The 26,466-nt window shown below is 40.5% G+C and overlaps 1 protein-coding gene across 2 annotated transcripts in view; it reads left to right on the top strand.

The window, feature by feature from the left end:
* The first annotated feature begins 499 nt into the window (after positions 1–499).
* Positions 500–26,466, top strand: part of BRD7 (bromodomain containing 7) — a 37,303-nt gene continuing 11,336 nt past the window's right edge. The window contains exons 1-7 of one of the 2 annotated variants that reach the window (XM_019455985.2): positions 500–787; positions 1,272–1,480; positions 13,838–13,967; positions 14,313–14,370; positions 16,829–16,973; positions 20,479–20,589; positions 25,395–25,579. In XM_019455985.2, coding sequence (XP_019311530.1) covers positions 739–787; positions 1,272–1,480; positions 13,838–13,967; positions 14,313–14,370; positions 16,829–16,973; positions 20,479–20,589; positions 25,395–25,579 — 887 coding nt within the window. In that variant the 5' untranslated portion in view covers positions 500–738. The remainder of the gene's footprint in view (positions 788–1,271; positions 1,481–13,837; positions 13,968–14,312; positions 14,371–16,828; positions 16,974–20,478; positions 20,590–25,394; positions 25,580–26,466) is intronic. The other variant, XM_019455986.2, reaches the window with a different exon arrangement.

Genomic DNA, 26,466 nt, shown 5'->3' with positions numbered 1-26,466 from the left:
CAGAGGAAGAGAGGGAGAGAGAGACAGAGACAGTGAGACAGAAAACAGCGAGAGAGCAAGGGAAAGAGGGACAGAGAGGGAGGGAGGGAGAGGAGACAATCAGACAGACTGAGTCTCAATCTCAGAGAGACAGACAGAGAAAGGAGAGAAGGGAGGAAGGGAAGAGACACAGAGGGAAGGGAGGAAGAGAGGCGAGAAGAGGGAAAGAGAGAGGAAGCGAGAGAGAAGAGAGAGAGAAGTGGAGAGAGAAACAGAGATAAAGGAGGGAGGGAAGAAAGACAGAGATGGAAGGAAGAGAGGGGAAAAGAGGGAAAAAGAGAAAGGACAGGAACGGAGGGAGACCTGAGAGCAGAGGGCAGGGGGACTCTGAGCCGTGGACACCGCCCCGCCCCCGGCCCCGCCCCCAGCCCCGCCCCCGGGGCGCGGGCTGCGGCGCCACCTCCAGCCGCCAGGAGCCGCCACGGGCAGCCAGCAGCACCCTGCGCGCTCCGCGGACCCTCTCTCCCGCCTCAACGCCGGCCGCTCGCCGCCTCGCCGCCGCTCTCGGGCTCCGGCCGGGTCTCGCGCGCAGTCTTCTCGTGAGGGGCCTCGCGCCGCCCGGCGCACGCCGTCCCCCTGCCTCGGGGCGCGGGGTCTCGCGGGCCCCGCTCCCGCCCTCCGCTCGCCTGGCCCGGACCGGAAGCGGCGCCGCACGGCCTGGGCCTGGCGCGGGGGGCGGGCACCGGGGCCCGGTCCGACATGGGCAAGAAGCACAAGAAGCACAAGTCGGACAAACACCTCTACGAGGGTGAGGAGCTGGCCGCGGTGGGGGGCGGCGGCTCTGGGGAGTGTGTATGTGGCGGGGGGGGGGGGGGGGGGGGGCGGGTTCTCGCTCCTTCGAGACCACCCTCGAGCTCCCGAGGCGGGCCGGGGGCCGCACCTCCCACGGGCAGGCCGGGGACCCGCGAAGGGGGCGCGGCCCGCGGGAGGCCGCGCAGACCCCCCCCCCCCAGGCGGGGGCGGCATTCGAACCCGGGACCCCTGACACCCCCCCCCCCCCCGGCGGGGCTCTTGTTGGGAGGTGTGAGACGGCCCCCAGAGGCCCGCAGCGTTCGGGGCACACATTCGGCGAGTGACCGTCAGTCAACAGGTGCTTCGCGGGGCGCCCAAAGCCGCCCCGGCAGTGGCTGCCCCTTCTCCCCCTGCCCGTCCCCCTGCCCGCGGTGCCTCTGCATCGTGGATGCTGGCCGGCGCGTCCCGCCCGTAATCGAGGCTCTGTCCTTTTGTTTAAGAGTATGTAGAGAAGCCCTTGAAGCTGGTCCTCAAAGTGGGAGGGAACGAAGTCACCGAGCTCTCCACGGGCAGCTCGGGGCACGACTCAAGCCTCTTCGAGGACAAAAACGATCATGACAAACACAAGGACAGAAAGCGGAAAAAGAGGAAGAAAGGAGAGAAGCAGGTTCCAGGAGAAGAAAAGGGGAGAAAACGGAGACGAGTAAAGGTAAACGTGGCTGCGGTGCTTCGGCTTTGCTGGTGGTGCCACTTTTTAAGAGTTCCCGCCTCCCGCTGCCAACCTAACTTGATTCTCTCTGTGTCTGGCGAGACGCTGAAATGCCTTTACGGCTGTCTTGTTTTGAGGAAGAGCAGGGCAGCCTAGAAACATGAATCATTTGGGAGTTTCAGCAACTCTTGATTTATTTATACTTAGTTACACTCACAGCTGAGTCCTGATTTTCAAGAGCCGCGTCAAAGAGCATTTGCCCATCTAGGAAAAGTAGAAGTGGTGCTCGAAGCAGCCTCAGCTTTGTCAACAATAGTCGTTTCAAAAGCGAACGGGACGCGTCGGGGTTCAGACTTTGCTCCGAGGTCAATACTGTAATGCCAGATATATAATGAGCAGCTTGCATCTTAAAACGTGAATCCGTTGAAGAGGAAATCTGATCAGAGACCTTTAAGGGACGTGACGCCAGTGGTAAAAATTGGCATTTTCCTAACCATCACAGAAAAGGCGGGGGGATGGTAGCCGCTGTCTTGGTTCACAGGCTCGGCAGACGTGCCCGGAATTAGCCTAGACTTCTGCACTTCCCAGACTTAACCTGTCACTGAGTGGTTTATTAAATCAGTTACTGTACCTTGAAGATAGATTTCCATAAATTAGTTTTATAACTTCTATGTGTATATGCATAACAGAAGTGTTCTATTCCATGTGATTAAATACCTTGATAAGTCACGAAATCTTAGAGACCCTCTGTTTAGAATTTCCTAAATCCGTTATTTTCTGCCTCAGTTCTTAATTGCCTTCGGCTGGATTGTGACAATATATAGAACTATATAATGTTTTCTTTTGCTAAGTTATAAAAACTATTACGTGCATGTGATTTTTTTTTTTTAAGAAATTCAACCAATACAGAGTGAACCAAAAGGAGGAAATTTTTCCTCACCCTAGTCCCTCATACAGTCCCTCCCACTAGAGATAACCAGTTGGAGGGCACCTGGGTGTCTGACTCAGGCAGCAGCTCGTGAGTTTGAGCCCCGCGTCGGGCTCAGAGGCTGGAGCCTGCTTCCAATTCTGTGCCTCCCTTGCTCTCTGCCCCTCCCCGGCTTGCACTCTGTCTCTGTCTCTCTCTCAAAAATAAACATTCAAAAAAATTTAAAAAAAGTAACAAGCTGGGTTTTTTTCTTACTTGTAAAGTAGTTTGTGAACATAGTTTTTAATTTTTTTTTTAATGTTCATTTATTTTTGAGAGAGAGAGGGAGACACAGAATCTGAAGCAGGCTCCAGGCTCTGAGCTGTCAACGCAGAGCCCGACGCCGGGCCTGAACCCACAGACCGTGAGATCGTGACCTGAGCCGAAGTCGACGCTTAATTGACTGAGCCCCCCAGGCGCCCCAATGAACATAGTTTTCAAAAGTCAAGAGTACTTCAGAGCTTTTACACAAAAGCAGTCTCCTGCTCCAGTGGAGAGTTTTACTTCCAAAATGTTTTAGTTTTTTTCCTTTGGGTATTTGTGTCCTTTTTTAAATGTAGTTTATGTTATTTCCTGACTTATCAGTACATCTTTTACTGGTAAGTTACAGAAGGTGAGAACTTAAGTCAGCAGTCCAGTACCGCTTCACACCCCCGATTTCCCTCCCTCCATTCTTCCAGCGTGGATGTGTCACAGTTGTTGGTTAAATCAGTATTCAGTGTTTCATTGTTTTTCACTGGTGACAAGTATAGCAAATATAGAGCCGAACTTGGTCTCTTGTTAATTGCTTTCATTTGTTTGGTTATTGTGTACCAAATCTTCCCAAACTGACAGATTTATGAAACCCGTCTGATTTCTGTTTTTCACATGGTCAAACAGTTCTCCTTTTCTTGAGACCTCTATCTTGGAGCCCTCTGTGCCCTCCTGCGCTGTCTAGTCTGGTTGAGTCCTCTAGGCCTTCTGGGATCCTCCTTTGCTTCTTTCCTGGATCCCATGTCTTCTTGATTTGCTCCCTTATTGTGGTGGATTCTTAACTCTAGGAAGTTCCTAGGAAACCATTCATAGGAGGTAGGTTTTGGAAGTCCTTATGTGTTTGAATATCTTTATTCTACATCCTATAGTCTCATATAGATGGATGGTTTGACTCCGCATGGAATGCCAGATTGAGAATTATTGTGTCCTAGAATTTTAAAAGCATCTTGTTCTCGGGGCGCCTGGGTGGCTCGGTCGGTTGAGCGGCCGACTTCGGCTCAGGTCATGATCTCGCGGTCCGTGAGTTCAAGCCCTGCGTCAGGCTCTGTGCTGACAGCTCAGAACCTGGAGCCTGTTTCAGATTCTGTGTCTCCCTCTCTCTCTGCCCCTCCCCTGTTCATGCTCTGTCTCTCTCTGTCTCAAAAATAAATAAACGTTAAAAAAAAAATTAAAAAAAAATAAAAGCATCTTGTTCTCTAGTTGTCCTTTTTTTAAAAATAATAAATGTTTATTCATTTTTGAGAGAGCAAGTGTGAGCGGAGGGAGGGGCAGAGAGAGAGGGGAACAGAGGATCTGAGGCGGGCTCTGCGCGGACAGCAGCAAGCCCCGTGTGGGGCTCAAACTCATGAACCGTGACATGACCTGAACTGAAGTCCCAACACTTAACCAACTGAGCCACGCCGACACCCCTAGTTGTCCTTGTTTTTATAGCACCCTGTTCTTATTTTTCTATGCAGTATCTTCTTTTTTTTCTCTGAGGATATTTTTTTTTTCCTTTTAAGTTTTCTTTTGCTCCTTGCTTTGTATCTCCAGTTCTTCAGTTTATTTTCTTGGTCTCCTCCTTTTATGTTAACGGCATCCCTTAGATACCTGTTGCGCCTTCCTAGTCTGTATTTCAGTGTGAAACACAAAAGGGCTGATTAATAAATACTTTAATTAAAGTACTTAATTAAAGTATGAATAGATACTTTGTATTTAGTTTTCTAGCTCTAGAGTCACTAAACAAAGACCTGATCATTCCATTGGGGAACCCCCAAATGTCTGTTCTCCAGAGAAAAGTCCCTTCTTGGACAAGGATTTTACCTGGCTGCTGGTATTTTGGGGGCCAGCCAGGGAAGGGGACTGAAGGTCCTACCACCCAGTGCTCTGCATTCAGTCCAGCATCTCTCCCCACTTCTGGCTGGTATGCTGTCTGGAGACTCTGGTCCCTTATGTCTCGTGTGAGCTTTTCCAGGTTTCTCAGGTTTGAACTTTTCTCTAGCTGTCCACTTCTGCATGCAGGAGGTCTCTTGCTTTCCGTGATCTGCACGCTCCTACGCTTGCCTTTCATCTCCCAAATGTGTGGGTATCTTTCATCCCCTGTCATCTCGTCTGTACTTTGTTCATCTCATGTAACTGGAAGTTGAGGTCACCCCTTTTAACCACTTCTGATTTTAGTTCTGGCACCATAATGCCAGCTGATACACTCGTGTTCTTCATTTCTTCTTTTATCAATTGTCTCATTCCTTTTATTAACTGCGTAGTATTTTGTTATATTGATGTACCATATTTTATTTGATACTACATTTAAATGTTACAAGTAAAGCTTCATTGAGCCTCGTGTACACAAATCTTTGTATACTTTTGTAAGGATATCTTCAGGATAAGTTCCTGGAATTCTCCCCCTGTGTTCCAGCCACTCTGCCCTTTCTTGACTGTGGCTCGAAATGTCATTAGCCTTCATTATATTTCGATTACCTTGTAAATTAAGATGCTTTTGCATCCATAGTCTTACTTGGACGTAACACCCTGCAGAATAGGACAAGTAGGTTGGTTTCCGTTTTATAAAAGGTAATGTGGAAACTCAGAAGTGAAGTGAATTTGCCCAAGGTCCCATTTCCCCAGGACTCAGAGACCATGGGACATTCCAGATTCTCTGGGGTGTCATTGGTTCTGTAGAGGCTGTTTGGGCCATCCCTTCTTTGCAGGTCAGACCAGGGATGGGAGAGGGGGTTCTTCTACTAGTGTTGTCTAGGAAGGGAGACTTCCGGACGCTCCTCTCTGAGCTACGTTCTGGATCTCTAGGGAATTTTAGGAACAGCAGTTGCCTCTGGTCTCTTCTTGGGGAGAAGCAGCTGTGTAACAGACATGGGCCTGGAAGGGGCTGGGGTATGTGTGGTTCTAAGGGACTGGTGATTCTTTTGGCCATTCTATGTGGCAGGAAGAAGGAAGGATGCAGGGAAAGGATAAAACTTGCCATTTTAAAGCGTTTTTCTGAAAGGCATACATAACTTCTGCTTGTGTTTCATCAGCTACAACTTAACCACATGGCCACCCTAGCTGCTAGGGAGGCTGGGAAATGTCTTTTAGTTGGAGAAGGAGGTGGGGCTTTGTACCCTAATAAAGATCGGGAATCTGTTACTTAGGGAAAAAAAGGAAAAGGTAAAGTTTGGGGGAAGCACACACACTTACAACATAAAACCCTATAATTTTTCAAAGGTGTTGGAGTTAAATGAGTTTCTTCTCTTGAGTAGGAAAGGCCCTGGTTATATTAGTTTAAAATGGCCAAGCAGTTACGATCGATAGTATTTCTCTGTGTAGCATAGTGGCATTTAATACCAGCCAGAACATTATGAGTACAACATCCCTTTGTTTTAATCAGGCCATGATCTAGATACCACCCCTCTGAAAGTGTGTTGGCTAGTTTTTCCCCCCTGAGCATTCGAATGCTGAGTGATTGGCAAAGAATTTGTGTGCTGGCATAACTCTTAATGTATTTCCTAAAGATTCAGCTTTACATTTGCAAGTCCTTTATTTCCAATTTCCACATCATATAAAAAATATATAAGGCACCTGGCTCAGTCAGTTAAGCATCTAACTCTTAATTTCAGCTAAGTTCATGATCTCCCGGTTTGTGAGTTCGAGCCCCTCACTGACAGTGTGGAGTCTGCTTGGGATTCTCCTTCCCTCCCTCTCTCTCTGCCTTTCCCCCTCTCATGCATACACACACTGTCTCTCCCTCTCTCAAGATAAATAAACTTTAAATAAATAAAATAACAGCTGATGAATAAATGCTCCTATCATTTGGTCTAGTAATATAAGCATGAGAGGACAATGAAGTAAAACTGAGGGGCAATAAGTAAAATTCTGTGGGATGCCTGGGTGGCTCAGTTGGTGGAGCATCTGACCCTTGATTTCAGCTCAGGTCTTGATCCCAGGGTCGTGGGGCTCTGCACTGAGTGTGGAGCCTGCTTAAGATTCTCTCTCTCTCTCCCTCTCCCTCTCCCTCCCCCTCCCTCTCCCTATCCCCCCTCCCTACCCCCTACCCCCTACCCCCCTCCCTCCCTCTCCCTGTCTCCCCGCCACCCCCGCTTGCATGCTGTCTCTCTCAAATTAAAAATTTTTAAATGTCAGTGGATTTTTGGTTTGCTTCTATTTCTTGGCTATTATAAATAATGCTGTTGTTAACCCGAGTATGTAAGTATCTCTTTGAGAACTTGCTTTCAGTTCTTTTGGATATATATCCAAAAGTAGAAGTGCCAGATCATCCTGTCTTCTCTTTTACAGATGAGAAAACTTAAGGCTCAGAGAGCTTAGTCACTTGCTCAAAGTTGCATAATCAGTGCCAGAACAGGAGCTCAAACCCTGCCCCTTAAATAGGTCTGTAGTGTGAAAGGGTTGTTAAAATGGACACTGACCTCCACACCCTTCACAGTACATGGAAAATTAAAATCAGTGCCCTTAACAGAGGGGGGCGTTCCAGTTCTGAGTCTCTTGAGAGTCCCTGGGGCTGGGTGGGGGGAATCACAGAAGATTTTGCTTAGGCGGTTGCATTTGAGCTGGTCTTGAAAAATCAGAATATAATGATGTTACACTACATATTCAAGCAATGGGATAAACTATGTACTCTGAGCTATTATTGTAATATAGGGATATTCTTTTCATCTTGTACGATTACAGGTAAGGAATCATGGGGCACCTGTGTGGCTCAGTTGGTTAAGCATCCAGCCTTGGCTCAGGTCATGGTTTCACAGTCCATGAGTTCAAGCTCCACATTGGGCTCTGTGCTGACAGTGCAGAGTCCACTTGGGATTCTCTCTCACTTTCTCTCTTTCTTTCTCTCTCTCTGCCCTTCCCCTGCTTGCATGTGCACATGCCCCCTCTCTCTCTCTCTGTCTCAAAATAAAAAAACAACCAAAAAAAAAAAAATTAACATTCGAGCGTTTACTGTATGCCAGGCACAGTTCTGAGTTCTTTACATTTACTATTTTAATTCTTACAAATAGCTCTGTGGAGTAGGTGCTGTTAGTATCTCATTTTACTGCTGAGTTAACTAAGGCATAGAGGATGAGGTAGCTCATAACTAGAGAGAAAAAATGGATGACTGTAATCATTAAGCAGAATGGAAATTCTGTCAAAACACAACTCATTGATTTGTTTGGTATGACATCTGCCAAAGCCAGGATCTCCCAGCAGAAAATCCTCCCACTCTGGTTTCCTCTGGAGGTTGTCCTCTTTTTTTAAAAAAAAAAAAAAAAAAAAAAAGGTTTATTATTATTTATTTTTATTTATTTTTTTAGTAATTTCTGTACGCATTGTGGGGCTCAAACTTACAACTCCCATAACAAGAGTCACATGCTCTTCCAACTGAGCCAGCCTGGTGCCCCTAAAGTTTGTTTGTTTAAGTAGGCTCCACACCCAGCGTGGGGCTTGAACTCATGATCCTGAGATCGAGTCAAATGTGCTTCCAAATGAGCCACCTACATGCCCCTACTTTTTTATAGTAATCTCTGCACCCAAAATGGGGCACAAACCCACAACCCCAAGATCACGAGTCACACGCTCTTCCAGATGAGTCGGCCAGGCACCTCTAGAGAAAGACTGTTATGAGTGTAAGAGTAGTGTTGCTTCTCTGATGGAAAGGCTGTTTATTCATTTATTTACTCAACAGACGTTTACCAGGCACCTCTTACATGCCAGACTCTGTTATTAGACTCAAATGATGAAGGTAAATAAAATACAGTTCCTGCCCTACAGGAGGAGCTCAGAGTTGGGCTGGGGAATCAGATGTGAAAGGAGAGCTAAACTTCATGGCCTGGTAAATTCTAGTAGAGGTATGAATAAAGGTATGTTCTGGGAGTCCAGGGGAAATTGTTTCTTGTTTTCCCTTGGGGAGCCGGGGGAAGGCATCATAGGTACAGACTAAATAGGCAGCACATGCTGTCTTCAATCTAAGGCCAAAAATGAGGTGTCACTTTGAGGTAGTAAGACTGATTTTTCAATTAAATTCAAAATCACCTGTTAAATTCTAAAATTGTTTTGCGGATTGGGAGCATTATTTGAGTATAGCTAGAAATCTCTGTATCTGTATCTATATCCCTTCCAAAAGTAGCTGAAAGACAGTACTTATCACTAAGGACTTCAGCTGTTAATTTGTGTGCTTTCACATTCCCATTCCATGCTGCCTCCTGTAATTAATTAATTCTGCAAGTATTATGCATAAGGCATTGTTGAGCTTGGAGGTACAGCACTAAAAATGACATGGGACCCTGCCCACAGGAACTCTAGTGAGGAGGCAGATGTGTTTATAGTGCAATGAGTGTTAATAATATTAATAATATGAGCAAAGATTTGCTTCAGAAGGGTCATTCACAAATTAATAACTTGCCATTGAGTTGTGAATAAATTAGAGTCTGAAATTAAGTACAGTGTGTTTGTAGTTACAGAAATAGCCGCTGTTCCTCTCTCCTGCCTGGACCTTCTTGCGCACAGGATATTTCCTCTGCCTGGAATGCTGTTTCCACCCACCCACCTCCACCCCCAGCCTGGCTAAATTCTGTCCTTCAGATCTCAGCTCAGATGTTACTTCCTCGTAGAAGTCTTCCCACACTTGTCCAGTCTAAATTAGATTCACCCAACAGTTATTCTCTCCATGGATTCTGTTTGGGTCTTTTTAATGAGTTGTTTAATGTGTGTCTCTGCTGTTACACTGTCAGCTTCCTAAGGGCAGGGCTGTGTGTGTGTGTTCTCCACCAGTGTTTATCTATACGGTAGAACCTTATTTTTTTATTGAATGCATGAATGAATGTACAGTATGGGCAAGTGCTTCGCTGAAATTTCACATATACTGCCTTATTTCATCCTCAGAACAATCTTCTGAGGTATGTATTGTATTGCAAAGATAAGAAAATTAGTCCCCTCCCCCAAATTATATAGTTTATCCATAATTTCATGGCAAATAAGTGGCAAAGCCAGAATCTGAGCCTATTTATAAACTGTAACTGTAAACCCTTCTTCCTTGGCTACCTAAAGTTAAATGGCTCCAGTATCGTTGTGTCGTTTTCTATATGTAATTGGCAAAATGCGTTAACTGTTAAGCATAACTGTATTAAGTTTTGGTTTTACATATCTGTGAGACTTTAGTAAGGGACGTTCTCAGTAAGATTCTTTAACTATGTTCTGAATCATGAAGAAAATTAGAAGGTTGGAATCAGAATTTTAAGTGGAGAGAGAAGTGTAGAGGTCAAAGCCTCTTGTTTTGTGGGTGAAACTGAGTGAGTGAGTGGGATAACTTGTTCAGGGTCACATTCTGGTAAACTAGAAGGCAGGTCTCCTAATTCCTAGTCTGGCAGTAACATGTTACTGAATATCCATGCAGTTTAGGGTGCTTTCCAAGTATAGGTTTTTGTATTCTTTTTCTCTTTTGGACTGTAGCCCAGAAGGTTATATTCTCTTGCCATTCTGAATATTAAGGTGGTTAACGTAGACCAGGCTGACAGGATAAAGTGACCAGGTAGCACCATCCTTTGGTACTTTTTCAGCTTTTCTATTTCTTGACCTCATTTCACCATTCCTTTGATTCTAAGATAGATAAAACCAACAGTTAAATCTCTATCTTGTGGGTGATGAGAGGCCTGATGAGAATAAGTGAATTGCTTAAGAAGGTCACTGTGTGTTAAGGATGAGGCTGGGGCTAGAACTTGAGCCCATAGACCATGGGTCAGCAAACCATGGCCAGTGCACCTGGGTTTATAAATAAAGTTTTGTTGGAATACGGCCACACCCATTCATTTACGTATTGGGTAGGGCTGCTTTCACGCCACAACAGCAAAGGTTAGTAGTTGGGACCTTAGGACCACACAGCTAAATTATATGCTGTCTGGCCATCTACCAAAAAAAGTTTGCCAACTCCTGCTCTAGATTCCTGGCACTATAGCCCTGGTTCTTTCCACCTAGGAGAGTGCTTATTGCCTTGCAACTGTCCTCACTTCACAATTTACATTTCATAGGAAGGAATCTGTGTCTCTAGGGGGTCTTTTTCCATTGAACAGAAGGAAATTTTCCAGCCTACAAAAGATTGATGCCAGTTGTTCTGATTGATGGCAAAAAACCCACAAAACTTTCCAGAATCAAAATTTGCTGCTCTAGAGTATGGCATGAAGTCATAAAAATAGACACCAATCAACTTGATGATGACTGAGATCAAGAGCACTATGAGTACAGTTTATATAGCATTTTTCTCTGGAGCCTTTAAACCAGTCATATATTCTGTATTAGATGCTTTGGACCCTGAGAATAGAAGCTCTGTATCCGTGATCCTGAAAGTGTGATTCCTATAGCAGCAACACCCACAAGGCCTGGAAACTTGTTATTAATGCAGACGCATAGGCTCTGCCTTAGACCTACTGGATGGGTAATCCCGGAAACAGGGCCAAGACATTAGTGTTTTAACAAGACCTTCAGATGATTCTGCTGTACACTGAAGCTTGAGATCCATAATGGGCACTCAGAATTTGCACTTCTGGCAACTTCCCAGATAATGCTGATGGTGCTGGTCAGGGAGCACACTTTGAGAACCACTGCTCTGGATACTAGGACAATAAATTAGGACATAAGCCAAGAAAATAGTTTTGGAGTCGATAAGATCCTATTGAGAAGCTTGATTCTCAAAGGCATAAAATAGACATTTTTAGACAATTTTAGTAAAAATTTAATTTAAAAAAAAAACACAATAATAAAACTAGCACCTGGATACCAACCATCCAGCTTTAGCTTTTTTTTACCTTTTACTTGATTTTTTGGTTTTTGGCTTTGGCTTTTTGTTTTTGTAAAGAAATAGGGGCACCTGGGTGGCTCAGTCGGTTGAGCATCTGACTCTTGATTTTGGCTCAGGTCATGATCCCAGGGCCATGGGATGGAACCCTGCTGACAGCACAGGGCCTGCTTGGGATTCTCCCTCCCCCTCTCTCTGCCTTCCCCTGTTCACCTGCTCTGTCTTTCTCTCCAAATAAATAAAGAAAGAAAAGGAAAGAGAGAGAGAGAGAGAGAGAGAGAGAGAGAGAGAGAGAGAGAGAGAGAGAGAGAGAGAAAGAAAGAAAGAAAAGAAAGAAAGAAAGAAAGAAGTGGAGAGAGAGAGGGAAAAAGAAAGGGAGAGAGAAAGAAAGGGAAAGAGAGGGAGAGAGAGAGAGAGAGAGAGAAAGAAAGAAAGAAAGAAAGAAAGAAAGAAAGAAAGAAAGAAAGAAATTAGAATATAGATACAGATGAAGCTTTCTGTGTATTCTTCCAGAATCCCATTCCTCTCCCTCTGTCTCCTCTCTCTCTGCCCTGGAGACCACCATTATTGTGAGCGTCCTGTGTATCAGTTGCATACTTGTTTTTGTAATTTTACCACTTCCACATACATCTGTAAATAATATACACTTACACATTTTCAAACTACAAAACCAATATTGTAACAGTATTCTCAACTTTTATCTCTAGAAATTATAGTTCTGAACACTCTACATCTTGATACAGTGTAACTTTAGCTTATAAATTTTACCTGCTGTGTAAATGTCCTAATTTATTAATCCATTTTCCTTTTAGTAGGCATTGGATTGTTCATAATTTTTTACTATTTCAGAATGTGGCAGTAAATATTCTTATACCTGCCTTCCATGTAGAGAAGTTTCTCTAGGGTATATGCCCAGGAGTAGAAAAGCTGAGAAGTAGGGTAAAGGCATCTTCAGCCTTAAAATATTAATTGTTCTCCTAATGGTTGTACTTATTTACCTACACATCTGCAAGGTGTGAGAGCCCTATTTCTCTGTTTTCATCAAAACTTGACATTTTCAGGCATTTTATTTTTTGTCACGTGGAGAGCTAGGAAATGCCTTGTGGTTTCAAACATTTATAATCCCCAGAGTTCTAGGCAGCTTGAGTTAGTTGGCATGTTTTTTGATATTTCAGGTTTCTGGGAATTACCTGTGATATCCTTTACTCATTTTCTATTGGGTTATCTGCCTTTTTACCTGAATAAATGCCCTTTGCACAGTTTTTGTTAATACTCTTGAGTTTTCTGTGTTTCAAGTACTTTATCTCAGTCGATAGCTAATCTTCTCTACTCTTGGGTCATAAAGATCCTTTACTTTTATCTGAAATTTTAAAGCTTTGCTTTGTACATTTAAGTCTTTAATCTGTGTGGAATTTCCTTTTGTGTACAATATGAGGTAGAGATCTAATTTTATTTTCTTTTTCATGTAGATAACCAGTTGTGCCAGCACTGCCCTTTTGTCCTTGATTTATAATGCCACCCCTGATATACCAAGACTTGTCTGTGCACAAGTCTGTTTCTGTGCTCTGTAATCTGCTCTATTGGTCTGTTTGCCCCAGTTAGTATTACAAATACTATCTGGTAAAACACATCTTATTGTGACTTTTTTCAAAACTGTGTGGATTATTCTTGATGATTCACTCTTCAAGATAAATTTTATGATTGGCTTGTCAAATTTCATGAAATTCTGTCTTACAATTTTGATTGACATAACATTTTATTTATTTATTTTTAAATGTTGAGAGAGAGAGCGAGTGCACAGGCAGGGGAGGGGCAGAGAGAGAGAGGGAGAGGGAGAATCCCAGGCAGGCTTTGCACTGTCAGTGCAGAGCCCATTGCAGAACCTGATCCCACGAATTCTGAGATCATGACCTGAGCCGAAATTAAGAGTCAGTCGCTTAACTGACTGAGCCACCCAGGCACCCCATCATAACATTTTATTTGTAGATTACTTGGGAGAGAATTGACTATCAATTCATGAACATGGTATATCTCCTTTATTCAGGTCTTCCCCAGTGACCTCTCAGTAATGTTTCATAATTTTTCCCAAAAGGTATTGGACATCTTTTATTAGATTTATTCCTAGGTATGTTTTCTTTTGTGAATAGTATTATTTTTCTAATTGATTATTTCTGGGATATAGAAGCACTATATAGAAGCACTACCCTCCCCCCCCAGCTGTTATTCTCTCCTTTTCCAGTAGATGGCAATAAAATACATTAAGATTTCATTATTAAAAATCTGTTTTCTTTTAAGTAGTGTCTTGTTTTTGTTTTCACTGAAATTATTTGTTTTAAAGGTATTAATTCTGAAGTATTTCTAAATTGTTTCCCTTTGTTCCATTTAGGAGGATAAAAAGAAGCGAGATCGGGACCGTGTGGAGAATGAGACAGAGAAAGATCTCCAGTGCCAGGCCCCTGTAAGATTAGACTTGCCTCCTGAGAAGCCTCTCACAAGCTCTTTAGCCAAACAAGAAGGTTGGAATAAGTCTGAATTAACTTACTTGAATGAAGAAGCTGAAATTATTTTAAGGGTTGTAGCCCGGGAAGGTGACTGGGTTTTAGCTTTTAAGATTAAAAGCTGTATAATTGAATTTTTTTTTTTTAAGTTTTCTATTTTCTGTCACTGCATAAGAGCTTTAAAGTAGCTTCCATTTTGAATTGATACTCTAGTACTTCAATATATTTGTAAGATAAATGAAATTTCTGTATGAGACATTTAATGATGAGTATGAGGTAAGTCATATGGAAAGAAATCAGCTAAACAATACTCTTTAGAATCTTCCTTTTGAAAACACTCTTTTCCTTTCTCCTTTACTTTAGAAGTAGAACAGACACCCCTTCAAGAAGCTTTGAATCAACTGATGAGACAATTACAGAGGTAAATGTTCTTTCCAATATTTTTTAACTTGGAAATTAAAATGAGAAATATAGGATCCAAACCACTTCTCTATTTTTGATTATTTAAAGCCACATTTTTATGGCCTAAATCCAAATGTACTTGATTTTAAAGTGGATGATAAATATTTTGCCTGGCAATAGAAAGTACTTTAAGAAGCTGACTTTTAAATGTTCTCCTTTGGTTTGTTTTAACTGGCAACCTGAAGAGTGTTACATAATATTCTTAATGGCAAATTTCTCTTTAAACTAACTTCTGATGTTGAAGCTTTAAACCAGGAATAAATAATACAGATATTTTCACTTTGCTAATAAATGAAAATACCTTCTGTATATTTGTTTAATGCTTATCATGCTGTGAATATTCAACAATAATTAAGTCTGGGAGAAGAAACTAAGAAGGATTTGTGGCCCTCTCTTAAATGCAAAATTTTGTTCTAAAAAATTCAGTATCTAGATTAAACTAATGTTAAGTTCTTAAAGAGGAAAAGAATAACTCAGTCTTCATTAAAATACTTATTTTTGCTACTTTTCTTTACTCAGAATTTGAGTTTTCAACCCAAAGACATTTATATTATTTGCAGAGGATTCATGGGTATAGGCCATGCATTCTAAATACTGAATTTTCTTCTCACTGTGTTATACTTCTGTGTCAACCCCAGAACATATTATAAATCATTTTGTAAGTGAAAGCCTCTAGTGCTATCTGTATTCAACACCTGTTCAGCTTTGCAGTTAAGATAAGAAGTTAGTGGCCTCACTCCCTTTTTGGTGTTACAGAGTAATTGAGAAAATTATATCTCAGTCTTTACACTTGAATAAGTCATTCACTGTTTGTCCCAAAAATATGAACAGGTAAGCATTAGGTATTCCAACTCTATTGTAATGCTCGACTATGAAGTGTTGGGGTTGCCTTTTAAATTTTTCTTCTTATGACATGATCAGGATGTAGGCTAATGATGTTACCTTAAAAGAATTCTACTTAACAAGGTCTCTCTTAGTCCAAGGATATTCACATTTCTCAGAACACTTTGGGAATTAGAACCCAGAGCCGCATTTTTTGAATAGTCTTTAGAGATCCGTTATCCTTAAGACTCAGCACAAATGCTGGTAAATAATGTAATTGATTAGGACCATATTAAAATGACTGATTTTAGGGGGTGTAGGTAATTTGCTCTGAAGAGGTCCTCCAGAGATGATTAGTGTTGTTATTCATAGTAACTACTGTGGACAGCACACAGTTGTATGTAGCAGTTCCAGACTGAGTATTTTTGCTTATTCTTTATTTTTTAATCTCATTGCTTAGGCATCCTGCTAGAGAAGAACAAATATCTAAGGTTATATTCCAACTCTTTTATCACATTTATGATCTAGAACAAATGATTTGCCCTCTGAGCCTTAGTTTTCTCATTTCTAACTGAGAATACCACCACCTGTGTGGCTTTTATAAAGATTACATATAAAATAAATCAAGTACTTGGTCTGCATGTGGTAAATACATATTAAAAGTTGCTTTTATTATTTTTTAAACCATTTTTATTAATATAAGTATTTGCAGTATGAAAACTTTGGTATGCCAAATTGCCAGAGGAAAAAAAAATCAGTCTAATGACCTAATTGTAGAGCAATGGTTCTCAACCCTGTCACTACTGGAGTTACCAATGCCAAATATTCCAACACTAATAGGAATACTCAATCATACAAGTACCAATGTCTGCACCAGCCCTCCTTCCCCAAAGATTCTGATGTCATGGGTCTAGGCTGAGCCTCCTCCTCCCCTCCCTACCCCCCAACTAGAATTTTTTTTTTTTGGTAAGGCTCCTCTATTGGTTCTGATGCACAGCCAGAATTGAAAACCTGTGATAGAAAGCACTGGTTCTTAAGTTTGGGGGTAATTTGAGGACCTTTTTAGTATCAGGTTTTTGAGTTCTCCCCTGTAGATGAAATAGAAGTTGGATCCATTGATTAAGAAAATATACATATTTTACATAGATGTATTAATCCTGTGGCCCCCCAAGAGTCCAAGCTTATAGTTATAAATCAGCATGGAAGATTGCAGATGTGCATTTATAGTCACTATTTCTGCCTTTTCCCCTATGGTTGATGAAAGTACATAGGGTTTACGTCCCAGAGGCCAAGACACTGGTCAGTTAGTCTAGATTTTTTATTTTGTTTCATTTTTCCCTATGTGGGAGGTGCTACCAACTAATTAGATATGTATATCTTAAAAGATTCTCTGTCTTAAAGGTACAACTAGTGTGTAAAACATCTTCACCTTGTTATTAGTTGTTAGTCTTTGAAATCATTCTTTCACTTTTCAGTGAAAAGTATGTTAGCATACTACACATTCTTTTTACATCTGAAAGTTTTCCTGTGACTTCTCCTATACCAGTAGATTTGTTTGTAGTAGAAATAAGATTGCTCTTTGCGTATCTTCACAGAAAAGACCCAAGTGCTTTCTTTTCATTTCCTGTGACTGATTTTATTGCTCCCGGCTACTCCATGATCATTAAGCATCCAATGGATTTTAGCACCATGAAAGAAAAGATTAAGAACAATGATTACCAGTCCATAGAAGAACTGAAGGTAACTGTAGTTATTTATGTCGTGATTGGAAAATAGATGAACTTAGGATACAAAGTAACATGTCTGTTCAATTGAGAGTCTTGGATACTGTATGTACAAAATCTTGGTAGAAGTCTACATTTTGGTATTAGGAAACTTTCTAATTGACCTTTTATTTTGCAGAGAATTAAGTTTACTTTAATATCCAAAATCTTTGTATTTTTTTTGTCTCAGAGCTTGTTGATAGGCAACCAGGCAAACTAAGCCATCTGCTATCTTTTATTATTTTGGGACATTTTTAGAAAAAATTTTGAATTTCATATGTTCTACAATATATATTCTCAACCTTTAAAATGAAAAAGTATCTGATTTTTAATTTCAGACTAGTGCAGATAAAATTGATACTTAAATTTGTGGCAGAGTAGTTTCCTTTTCTGTTTCTAGTCATGTCTCTCAAATAGAGGATAAGTTGGCCTGTCCAGAAAATAGTCAACAAAAGTTTAATTACATGTTCTAGTTTGATGAAAGTCAGTTGCTTTCTGAGTTCAGTTTGGCTAGACTTATTGAGCATATTTTCTTCAAAAGAGAAGAAGGAGATTAAAAACTTTAAAAGTGAAGGGGCGCCTGGATGATTCAGTTCGTAAGCTTCCGACTCTTGATTTTGTCTCGGGTCATGATCTCATGGTTCGTGGGTTCAAGCCCCACATCAGTCTCTGTGCTGACAGCAAGGAGCCTGCTTGGTATTCTCTCTCTCTTTTCTTCTTTCCCTCTCTGCTCTTCACTTGCTCACTCTCGAAATGTGTAAATAAACTTAAAAAAAATAAAAATAAAGAAGCTATAAGCCACCAGGATGATGTGTGTGTCTCATGTTACAATGGGAGTGTTTTCCATCTTTAAATAGCCTTGGTATATGTTGATTTCAATGGTAAATTTTTCATTTTGATCCTCAAAGAGAAGGAACCACGTGGTTTTTGAAATTTTCTGTGTCAGACCACCACAAACTTAACTGGTTTAGATAATATCTATTTTGCCTTTATTTCTTCTGCATGAACGTTGTAGTATTCACCTGATCTAAATACTAGACTCTAGTCAGTTACAGATTATCTTTACCTTTTCCTTTTTTCATCCACGTATCAGTTGAGATTTATGAATAAAACCAGCATTTAATTCTATCTTTGCTATCCATTTGACTACATAGATAACATTCCACTTACTCTGAAAAAACTGAATTACGTTCAGAGAAATGGAAGCTTTCCCAACTTTTCATCTGGTGAAAATTAGACTAGAACAGTTTATTTCAGCATATTTCTGACCTTCTTATTGCTTAATGGGAAAAAATTTCACAGGTTTTTTTTTTTCTTTTTGTGAATAGTTTTCTTCTGATCTTTCTCTTACGATGACAGGAGACCATAGAAATGGGCCCCCTAAGTGTTTTTGCACAAATGATTAAGATTTGTCATAAGTGGAATGAACTAATATTTTCAACGTTTTAGAGTTTTCTACATGAGTATGTTTTCTTTTGGGGAAAAATCCAGTAGTCCAATGTAATATTAATTAGCTTATTCAGCTCATTAAGCTGTTCAAGTTGGGTTTTTGATTTTTTTTTGTAATTATATGGAAAGTATGCAGAAAGGTCATTCAGCTTTTTGAATGACCAAGTGCCATTACCCCGAAGTCCAATAAAGCCTAGCACATGACAGTTAAGATTCATGGAATCTACAAATGCCTTATCAGATCCAGTACTCTCTTGCCAGTTATAGGCCCAGTGGTCATTTAGTATAAGTAATAGCCATCTGATGTCCTCCCTCACTTGCCTTGTTTCCCAAAATATATATTTAGTAATTCTTTGTTTTTTTAATGTTTATTTATTTTTGAGAAAGAGATAGAGCACAAGCAGGGGAGGAGCAGAGAGAGAGGGAGACACAGAATCCAAAGCAGGCCTCAGGCTCCAAGCTGTTAGCACAGAGCCCAATGTGGGGCTTGAATCCATGAGCTGTGAGATCATGACCTGAGCCAAAGTCGGGTGCTTACCACCCAGGCACTCCCTATATTTAATGATGCTTAATGGAATAGAAGCTTTTCCTACTATCTGTAACAAGGGTCCTTAACCTGGCGTCCCCCGGATAGAAGCCACAGATAAGCCTTTAAGGGGAACCTACTAAAATGACATGAACAATTTAGTGTTCAACTTGGTGTGCATATATATGCTTGAGGAATGGATCCATGGCTTTCATCACATTCTTAAAGCTCTGGGATGTAGCAAAATTCTGAACTGATTAGAGACTTGGCCAGACACTGAGGATCCAATTTAAATCCAGTTTAAATTTAACACCAAATTTCTTGGGACCCTTGAGTCTGTCTTCTCACATGCTTTCAAATAATACTAAATCTACCTGTTTTTATCCCCTGTAAGGATTCTAAGCTGTCATCACTAGTTATTAAATAGTGAGATTTGAATATTTGGTTTGAATTTAGAGGAAGAGAGTTTGTTTAGAGGGATTCTTTTTTGTTGGGTTTTTACCATTTTAACTCAGTAAGGCCTTGGTATAATCACTGCCACATTTATACAAAGTAAAAAATTACTTGACCATGAAAACATGCAGTGGAATTGAGCTCTCCAGCACATGTAGGTACTTTGAAATTTAACCCAAAAGTACAGTTTTGATAATTTGGCTATTCTAGTTACATGTTTCAACTCCTCGAGATTGTATGGTTTGTGGCACATCGGCATGGTTTTGCAGCATTCTGCAAGTTCTGTTTAGCTTACGATAGTACCCACATGTTAACATTAGTGTAAATGTGTTAGTGTTTTTGATCAGTTAATTTGAATTTCTAAGAAATATTGTGATAATTTAGCCCTGTCCCAGTTTTCATCAGGATTTGAAATTCTTTAATTCATAAACGGAAACTTGCGATGTTTGTTTTAAAACTAAGAGTAGTATTTTTTAATTACATGAACTCAGTTAAGATTATTCTATTAAATGGAAGTATTTTCTTCTAACTCTTTTTCTGTGTAGTTAGACTATAGTGAAGAAACCCATTTAAAAATTTCATCTTGGGGGCCACCTGGGTGGTTCAGTCAGTTGAGCATCCAACTCTTGATTTGGGCTCAGGTCATGATCCTAGGGTTGTGGGATCAAGGCCCTCATCAGGCACTGCACAGAGCGTGAGGCCTGCTTAAGATTCTCTTTCTGCCCCACTCCTTGGCTCTCATGTTCACTCACTTGCTCCCTTTTTCTAAAATAAATAAATAAATAAAAATTTAATCTTGGGATCTAAAGGTTCATGTAATTAACTACAAAATGTCTAAGAATTTAGAAAGAAATGTATAATATTTAATTTAGCAGTATTTGTTAGTGAATCTTAAAACTTAGTAAATTGTTACTAATGTTGTAAAGAGTGAAAGAAAGGTTTTTTGTTGGTTTTATCTTTTTTAATTTTTCAAAGACCTATATGATTTCAAACAGACAGGAGGATGCTTTGTTTTGTTTTAAATGCATTTTTCTTCTTAATATTCTCTCTCCAGGATAACTTCAAACTAATGTGTACTAATGCTATGATTTACAACAAACCCGAGACCATTTATTATAAAGCTGCAAAGAAGCTATTGCACTCAGGGATGAAAATTCTTAGCCAGGTAAAGGAAATTCTTTGTCATAAATGATGACATAAAATCTATATACCTTTGTTTTTTGGTTAGAGTTGATAGAGATCCAGTCCAGTACAGTACTAGTTTTACAGGCAGATTTTATTAAAGTAGGAAATACTAAAGGAAAAAAGTTTTCACATAAAGAAGAAAATTAAAGCAGGAAAGTTCTCATTTGGAATTGATGCAAATAAATACTGGCATTCACTACTGATTATTTATTTAGAGGCTATTGAATTGGTAGTCACCAGATAGATTTATATTTGCTATGAAAGAAACATCACCCTGAATTCCAGGGTAAGATTGATTAGATGAATTATGAGAGCTTTTAGGAGAAAAGCTGTCTACTTCCCTTTGTACAGATGGACCCTGATGCTTTGGTGAGGCACAGGAACTCCTTGCAGTAGAAAGAAATAAAATTTCAATGAGCAGTAACTTGCTGGTTGCCACCTCCCCACAGGAGCACTGTCCCTTGAAAGACCACAACTGCTACATAATAAGGTGGTCAAGGTGGGAGGAACATGTGCACATGCACAGACACTTATTTCATCATCAAGCTTCATGAGAGCACATAAACATGACCGTGTGTTCAAAACAGGTTAGTGGCAGAAAATGACACGGGCTGCCTCAGAGCTACAGTTTGAGGAAAGGCCTTAGGGTAAATTGAGGTGATTGCTGTGCACCTGCTGGGAGAAAAGGAGAGCTCACGAGATAAGTCGTGTTCTTTGAGGTTTTACTCAGCTCTGAGTAGGGTGGGAAACTAACAAATGATCCTGGCACCTTACCATGGCAGGAAGTTGGGGTTCTTTGAACTTGTGGACCTGAGGCAAGGCATTAACCACGCTGGGCCTCCAGTGTTCTCGTGTGTGGAGAAGAAGGTTTCAAGAGTGATCTCCCAAGATGATTGCTAGCATTAGGGTGCCAACTCCATAAGAGCTAGAATTAGGAGGAGACTACGAGAAAGGAGAGCAAGACAGGAGAGGGATTTTGCGAAGAAGGAAACGAGTGGGTGTAAGACAGGAAGAATGAGAAGGAAATCAGAATCAAGAGCTTGGGCCCAGACTCAGGAGAGTTATAGGATAGTAGGAATGAGTCATGTGTAGCCGCACATGGCTTTCCAGTTGTTGTAGTGATCATCTGTATCACACTTTTACGTTGAAAGAATTGTCGTGGTGTGCAGATATCTGAGTGTCTGTGTGCTTGGCTCTAAAAGATTTCTTGGATCCGTTTAACTGGGGAAAGAAAATCATTTGGATTGACAATTATTCTTGCGCAGACAGCATCAGTTCCTACCCTTTCCTAAAGACTTAAGACCCTGTAATGTAAGCCAGTTACACATCTTTGGCAAAATCTGTTTACCCCTCTTTGCAGGAAGGTTCAGAATCCAGAATGAAGCCATATTCCAGATTTAAAAATCTGCAAATGCTCGTTACTGCACTTGAAGTAAAAGTGCATCCTGCAAGTGCAGTCGTTAGTCACTCCAAAACTGGATATTGAAGTTTTAGGAGAAAGTTGAATTTGCAGTATTCCAAGTAAATTTATCAACTTTCATTTCCCATTTTTTTCTTTTCTTCAGATAATGTAGTTAATATAACATGCAAAAGATTCCACGGTCTCTTGAATTTTCCTGGGGATGGGATGGCTGGAAGCACAGAAAATAAACATTCTTCTCCACTTTCCCTTTTCTCTCTCTGTTGTCTTCCTTTTTTCAGATCTCTTCCTGTTGAGGAGCCCTACCCATCCTGTGTTACAGTTTCCTGTTGACTGTCCTCTCCACCCTAAGTGGGAGGGATCCTTACAACAGTGATTTTTAAACGTTTAAATTTAGACCTGAGTTAACTCTTGTAACAGCAGCGCTCCCAAGAGAGCCCAGTACACCCTTCTATGATTGATGTCTTTTAAAAGATCATTGGTTTTGAATGTTCAGTGTAAAGATTGTGCAGTCATTTATCATTTTTTTTCATTTACACACAAATAGTGACTATTAGTAGACCTTTTTACTTATTTATTTTTTAGTAGTAGACATTTTTATAAAGGACACGTGTAGAATAATTTGTTTGCTCTCCTAGATAAATACTGGCATGCTGCGTGCTAGTACAAACAAAATAATAGAATCAAGGTTCAGGGCCTGGCTGTGCCTTCGAGATGCTGAGTGACCTCAGGAGGCAGTGTTACCTTTCTCGGCCTAGTACTTCACTCCTAGAATCATACCTGACATGTGGGAAAGCACCAAGGGTTAGCTGTCATTAATGGCAAAGAATCAAGCCCTTTTAGTCATTTAATATTGTTAAAGTGATAAGTAGTATGCTGATTGGGAGACATCTTAATTATTTTTAAAAAAGACTACTTTCAAAGGAAAATTAAATTCAACTTTTTCCAGTGATTTGTGTTGAAATTTAGGAAATTTCTCTAATTCTTTTAATTCTGTGCATGTTCTGGGTTTTTTTTAATTGTTTTTAATGTTTATTTATTTTTGACAGAGAGTGAGAGACAGAGCATGAGCGGGGGAAGGGCAGAGGGAGAGGGAGACACAGAATCCAAAGCAGGCTCCAGGCTCTGAGCGGTCAGCACAGAGCCTGATGCGGGGCTCGAACTCACAGACCGCGAGATCATGACCTGAGCCGAAGTCAGATTCTCAACTGACTGAGCCACCCAGGTGCCCCTGTGCATGTTATGTTTTTTAAAATTCCAAAATGTTTTTGATGTAGGTTCTCCTCTTTATAAAATCCAAGAATGGAAATAAAAAGATAAGTGAGAGCTTCATGATCTGAACACTTAACAGTGCGCCAGACTCTGATTTAGATACTAGAGAGAGATGGGTGAGAAATTACCTAAATGATATACACAAGGGAAAACACAAACAGCCAATAAAAAGTTACAGAGACAATCATACTAATATTTTTTTAAGTATGTATTAAAACAGACATATTTTTAAAACTCAAACTGGCAAATTATTTTAAATACTGTTAAATTTGGTAAGGATTCAGAGAAATTGTCAATCACTGACGTGTATATATAATGTATACACTAACATGTAATATAATGTATATTAATAAAACTATTCTGGAAAGCAGTTTGGCAGTAAATATCAAAAGCCTTATACTCATTCTTGTTGACCTAGTGTTTTCACTTCTAGGAATTTTTTTTTTTTTAAGTATACTTACATACAGTATCACATCTAGGCATTTATCCTAAAGAGATCTTCTTGGAGAGATTTATTTACAGTGATGTTCATGAGACTTCTATTTGTAATAGTGGAAACTTGGAGATAATCTAAATGTCTGATAGCGGGATATTAGTAAGACCATGGTACCTAAGATAAAGTAATATATATATATATATATATATATATATATATATAGTTACTGAAAACACTTTAAAGAATACTTAATGATATGGAGGGCACATGCTTGTAATTTCTTAATGAAGAAAATGCATGTTACCAAATATTCAGTGTAATGCCAATCTGCTGATATGTGTAATGCTTAGAGAAATACTGGAATAATGATAAATTAACAAGGTTTTTTTTTTTTCTCCTCTACCTAAATCTTTGTCTATAATGAAATATATTACTATAATAGTTTTAAGGTTACTTTAAGATAAAAGTTCAGTAAAGATAGCTAGTCCAGGGACACCTGGGTGGCTCAGTTGGTTAAGCGTCCGACTTCAGCTTAGGTCACAATCTCACGATTCGTGAGTTCAAGCGCCGCGTCGGACTCTGTGCTGATGGCTCAGAACCTAGACCCTGCTTCAGATTCTGTGTCTCCCTCTCTCTCTGCCCCTCTCCCGCTCACACTCTGTGTCTTTCTCTCAAAAATAAACAAACATTTAAAAAAATTTTTAAATAATCCATGTTCTTGAGGCTCTCATATTCTGCACTACTAATATAGCAGAGTGTGATGAGCCAAAGCCCCTTAGGAGACACTAGAGGCCTGGACTTCATCACTGGTTCTTGACCTTAGGTGAGTCATGTAGCATTTCTGGGCTACATTGTTCTTATTCAAATGACCTCTGGTCTTCTCCAGTTCTTAGTTTCTATTATTCTGCAAAAATCCTCCCTGCCGTTGCCATGCAGCCCTAAGGAGACTGCACTCCATATTTTATCCAGGGACAGTGCTCAGTTGGAAGGCAAGAGTAGTCGCTAGAAACAAACGTGCCTCCAGAAACCTCAAGCCCTTAACCACAAAGAAAATTTCACAGCATATCAATGCAGTGGAAAATTAAGTACATGTTTCACAAAATATAAACAAGGCTTCTTTGGTTAGAAGAACATTATGCTTTCTGGGAAAGAAGCTACACTAGGAACCTTTCATTCTCCTTGAAGCATGTTGTTTTCACACAGAGTAAAATGCTAGAGTCATCAGTGATTATCCTAGGATACCAGAGTATAAGGGTTCTTAACATGTTCACATCATCTAGCTTTTGAAATACCTGATAATTCTTAAGTTTCACAAGATAAGCCATTCTGTGAAATCTAAAATTTTAACGTGCTATTAAATTAAATTCTGCTTTTTAAATTTAGTACTGCAAAGAATACTTACTAGTATTTATTCATACTTTCTCTGAACGTTTTGATGATGTAGTCAGGTTGCAAAGCACTCTCTTATGTTGGAAATTAAAGATCTGAATTGAAGGAATAGACTGTATTTTTCTGGTCCCCAAACATTTCTCTTGTTATAATTATATTTAATTGCTTTTCTTCCCTTTTAAGTATGAACTCACATTGTGAGAAAGAAATGCATTACTTTAAAAATCAATGGCAAACATACAATGAGAATGTTCTTGAATATTTTTAGGAGAGAATTCAGAGCCTGAAGCAAAGCATAGAATTCATGGCAGACTTACAAAAAAGTCGAAAGCAGAAGGATAGAACCGACCAGTCTCAGAGTGGGGAGGACAGCGGCTCCTGGCCAAGAGAAAGGGAAGACTCCGGAGACCCTGAAACCCGAGCCTTCAAGGGTACCAGCAAGGAAAACAAAAAGTAAAGAATCTTCGGGATATTGAAGCTAAGCTGTCTTTTTCAGCCTAGGAAGGGGGAAAAATACTAATTCGGTGCCTGCCTTGGGAAATCCAAGTCCTGGTCTGCCCGTGGTTGGTTGGTTGTGGCATGAAAGTCCATTTTGGTGATGTGATACCCTCCTCTTCTCATAAAGGCACTATATGGAATCGTTTAAACACAGTTCAGAAAAATGGTTCTGAATGTATATTCTTATGAAAGTAGTTTTAAAATCAAGAAATTATCTTTAGGGACTGATTGTCAGTGAACTTATTTAAATAGAACTCTAAGAAAAAATTTGTATTCGTTACCTCATTCCATAGACAGTAATTCAGCTTACCTGTAGTTAAAGCCATTCCTAAGCAGATGGGCTGTTGCTGAGGTGCGTGCTGTCCACCAGACATCGCCTGGCGGGACCAGTACCTCCCAGCAGTAGCCGGCGTGGCCGGACGCAGGTGCGTGCACCCGCTCTCACCTCTCGCCAGCGGCCCTCATGCCTCGCACCTCACCGTCCTCTCTGGAAGAGGGTTCTAGGGAGCGGCTTGGGATTTCTGCGGTTGCAGTGCAGAGAAAGTAAACTTGTGACATATTTTTGTTCTGTTTTTAAGATTTGTACAATTTAAATGTATTTCATTTTAAGTTTTAAAAATCAGGCTTTGAGAAGAAAATTCCATGTCTCTCCGCTTTCAAAATATGTTTGAGGTAGAATCCATTTGTGTGATGACTGTATTGAGAAAAATGTTTAAGACAAATAGCACCAGATACCGAAAGGAGGGAAGTAACCAGGGTGTCGGGTTTGCTTTACTTCGAGTGTGGCACAGGCCCTCGGCAGGCCCCTAGGGAACAAAGCCATAGTTGGTGATTGTAGTGCC

The sequence above is a fragment of the Panthera pardus genome, unplaced genomic scaffold (assembly GCF_024362965.1).
Source record: "Panthera pardus isolate Hobbes unplaced genomic scaffold, ASM2436296v1 HiC_scaffold_18, whole genome shotgun sequence".
Classification (NCBI taxonomy): domain Eukaryota; kingdom Metazoa; phylum Chordata; class Mammalia; order Carnivora; family Felidae; genus Panthera; species Panthera pardus.
This window is presented reverse-complemented; position numbering and strand designations above follow the sequence as displayed.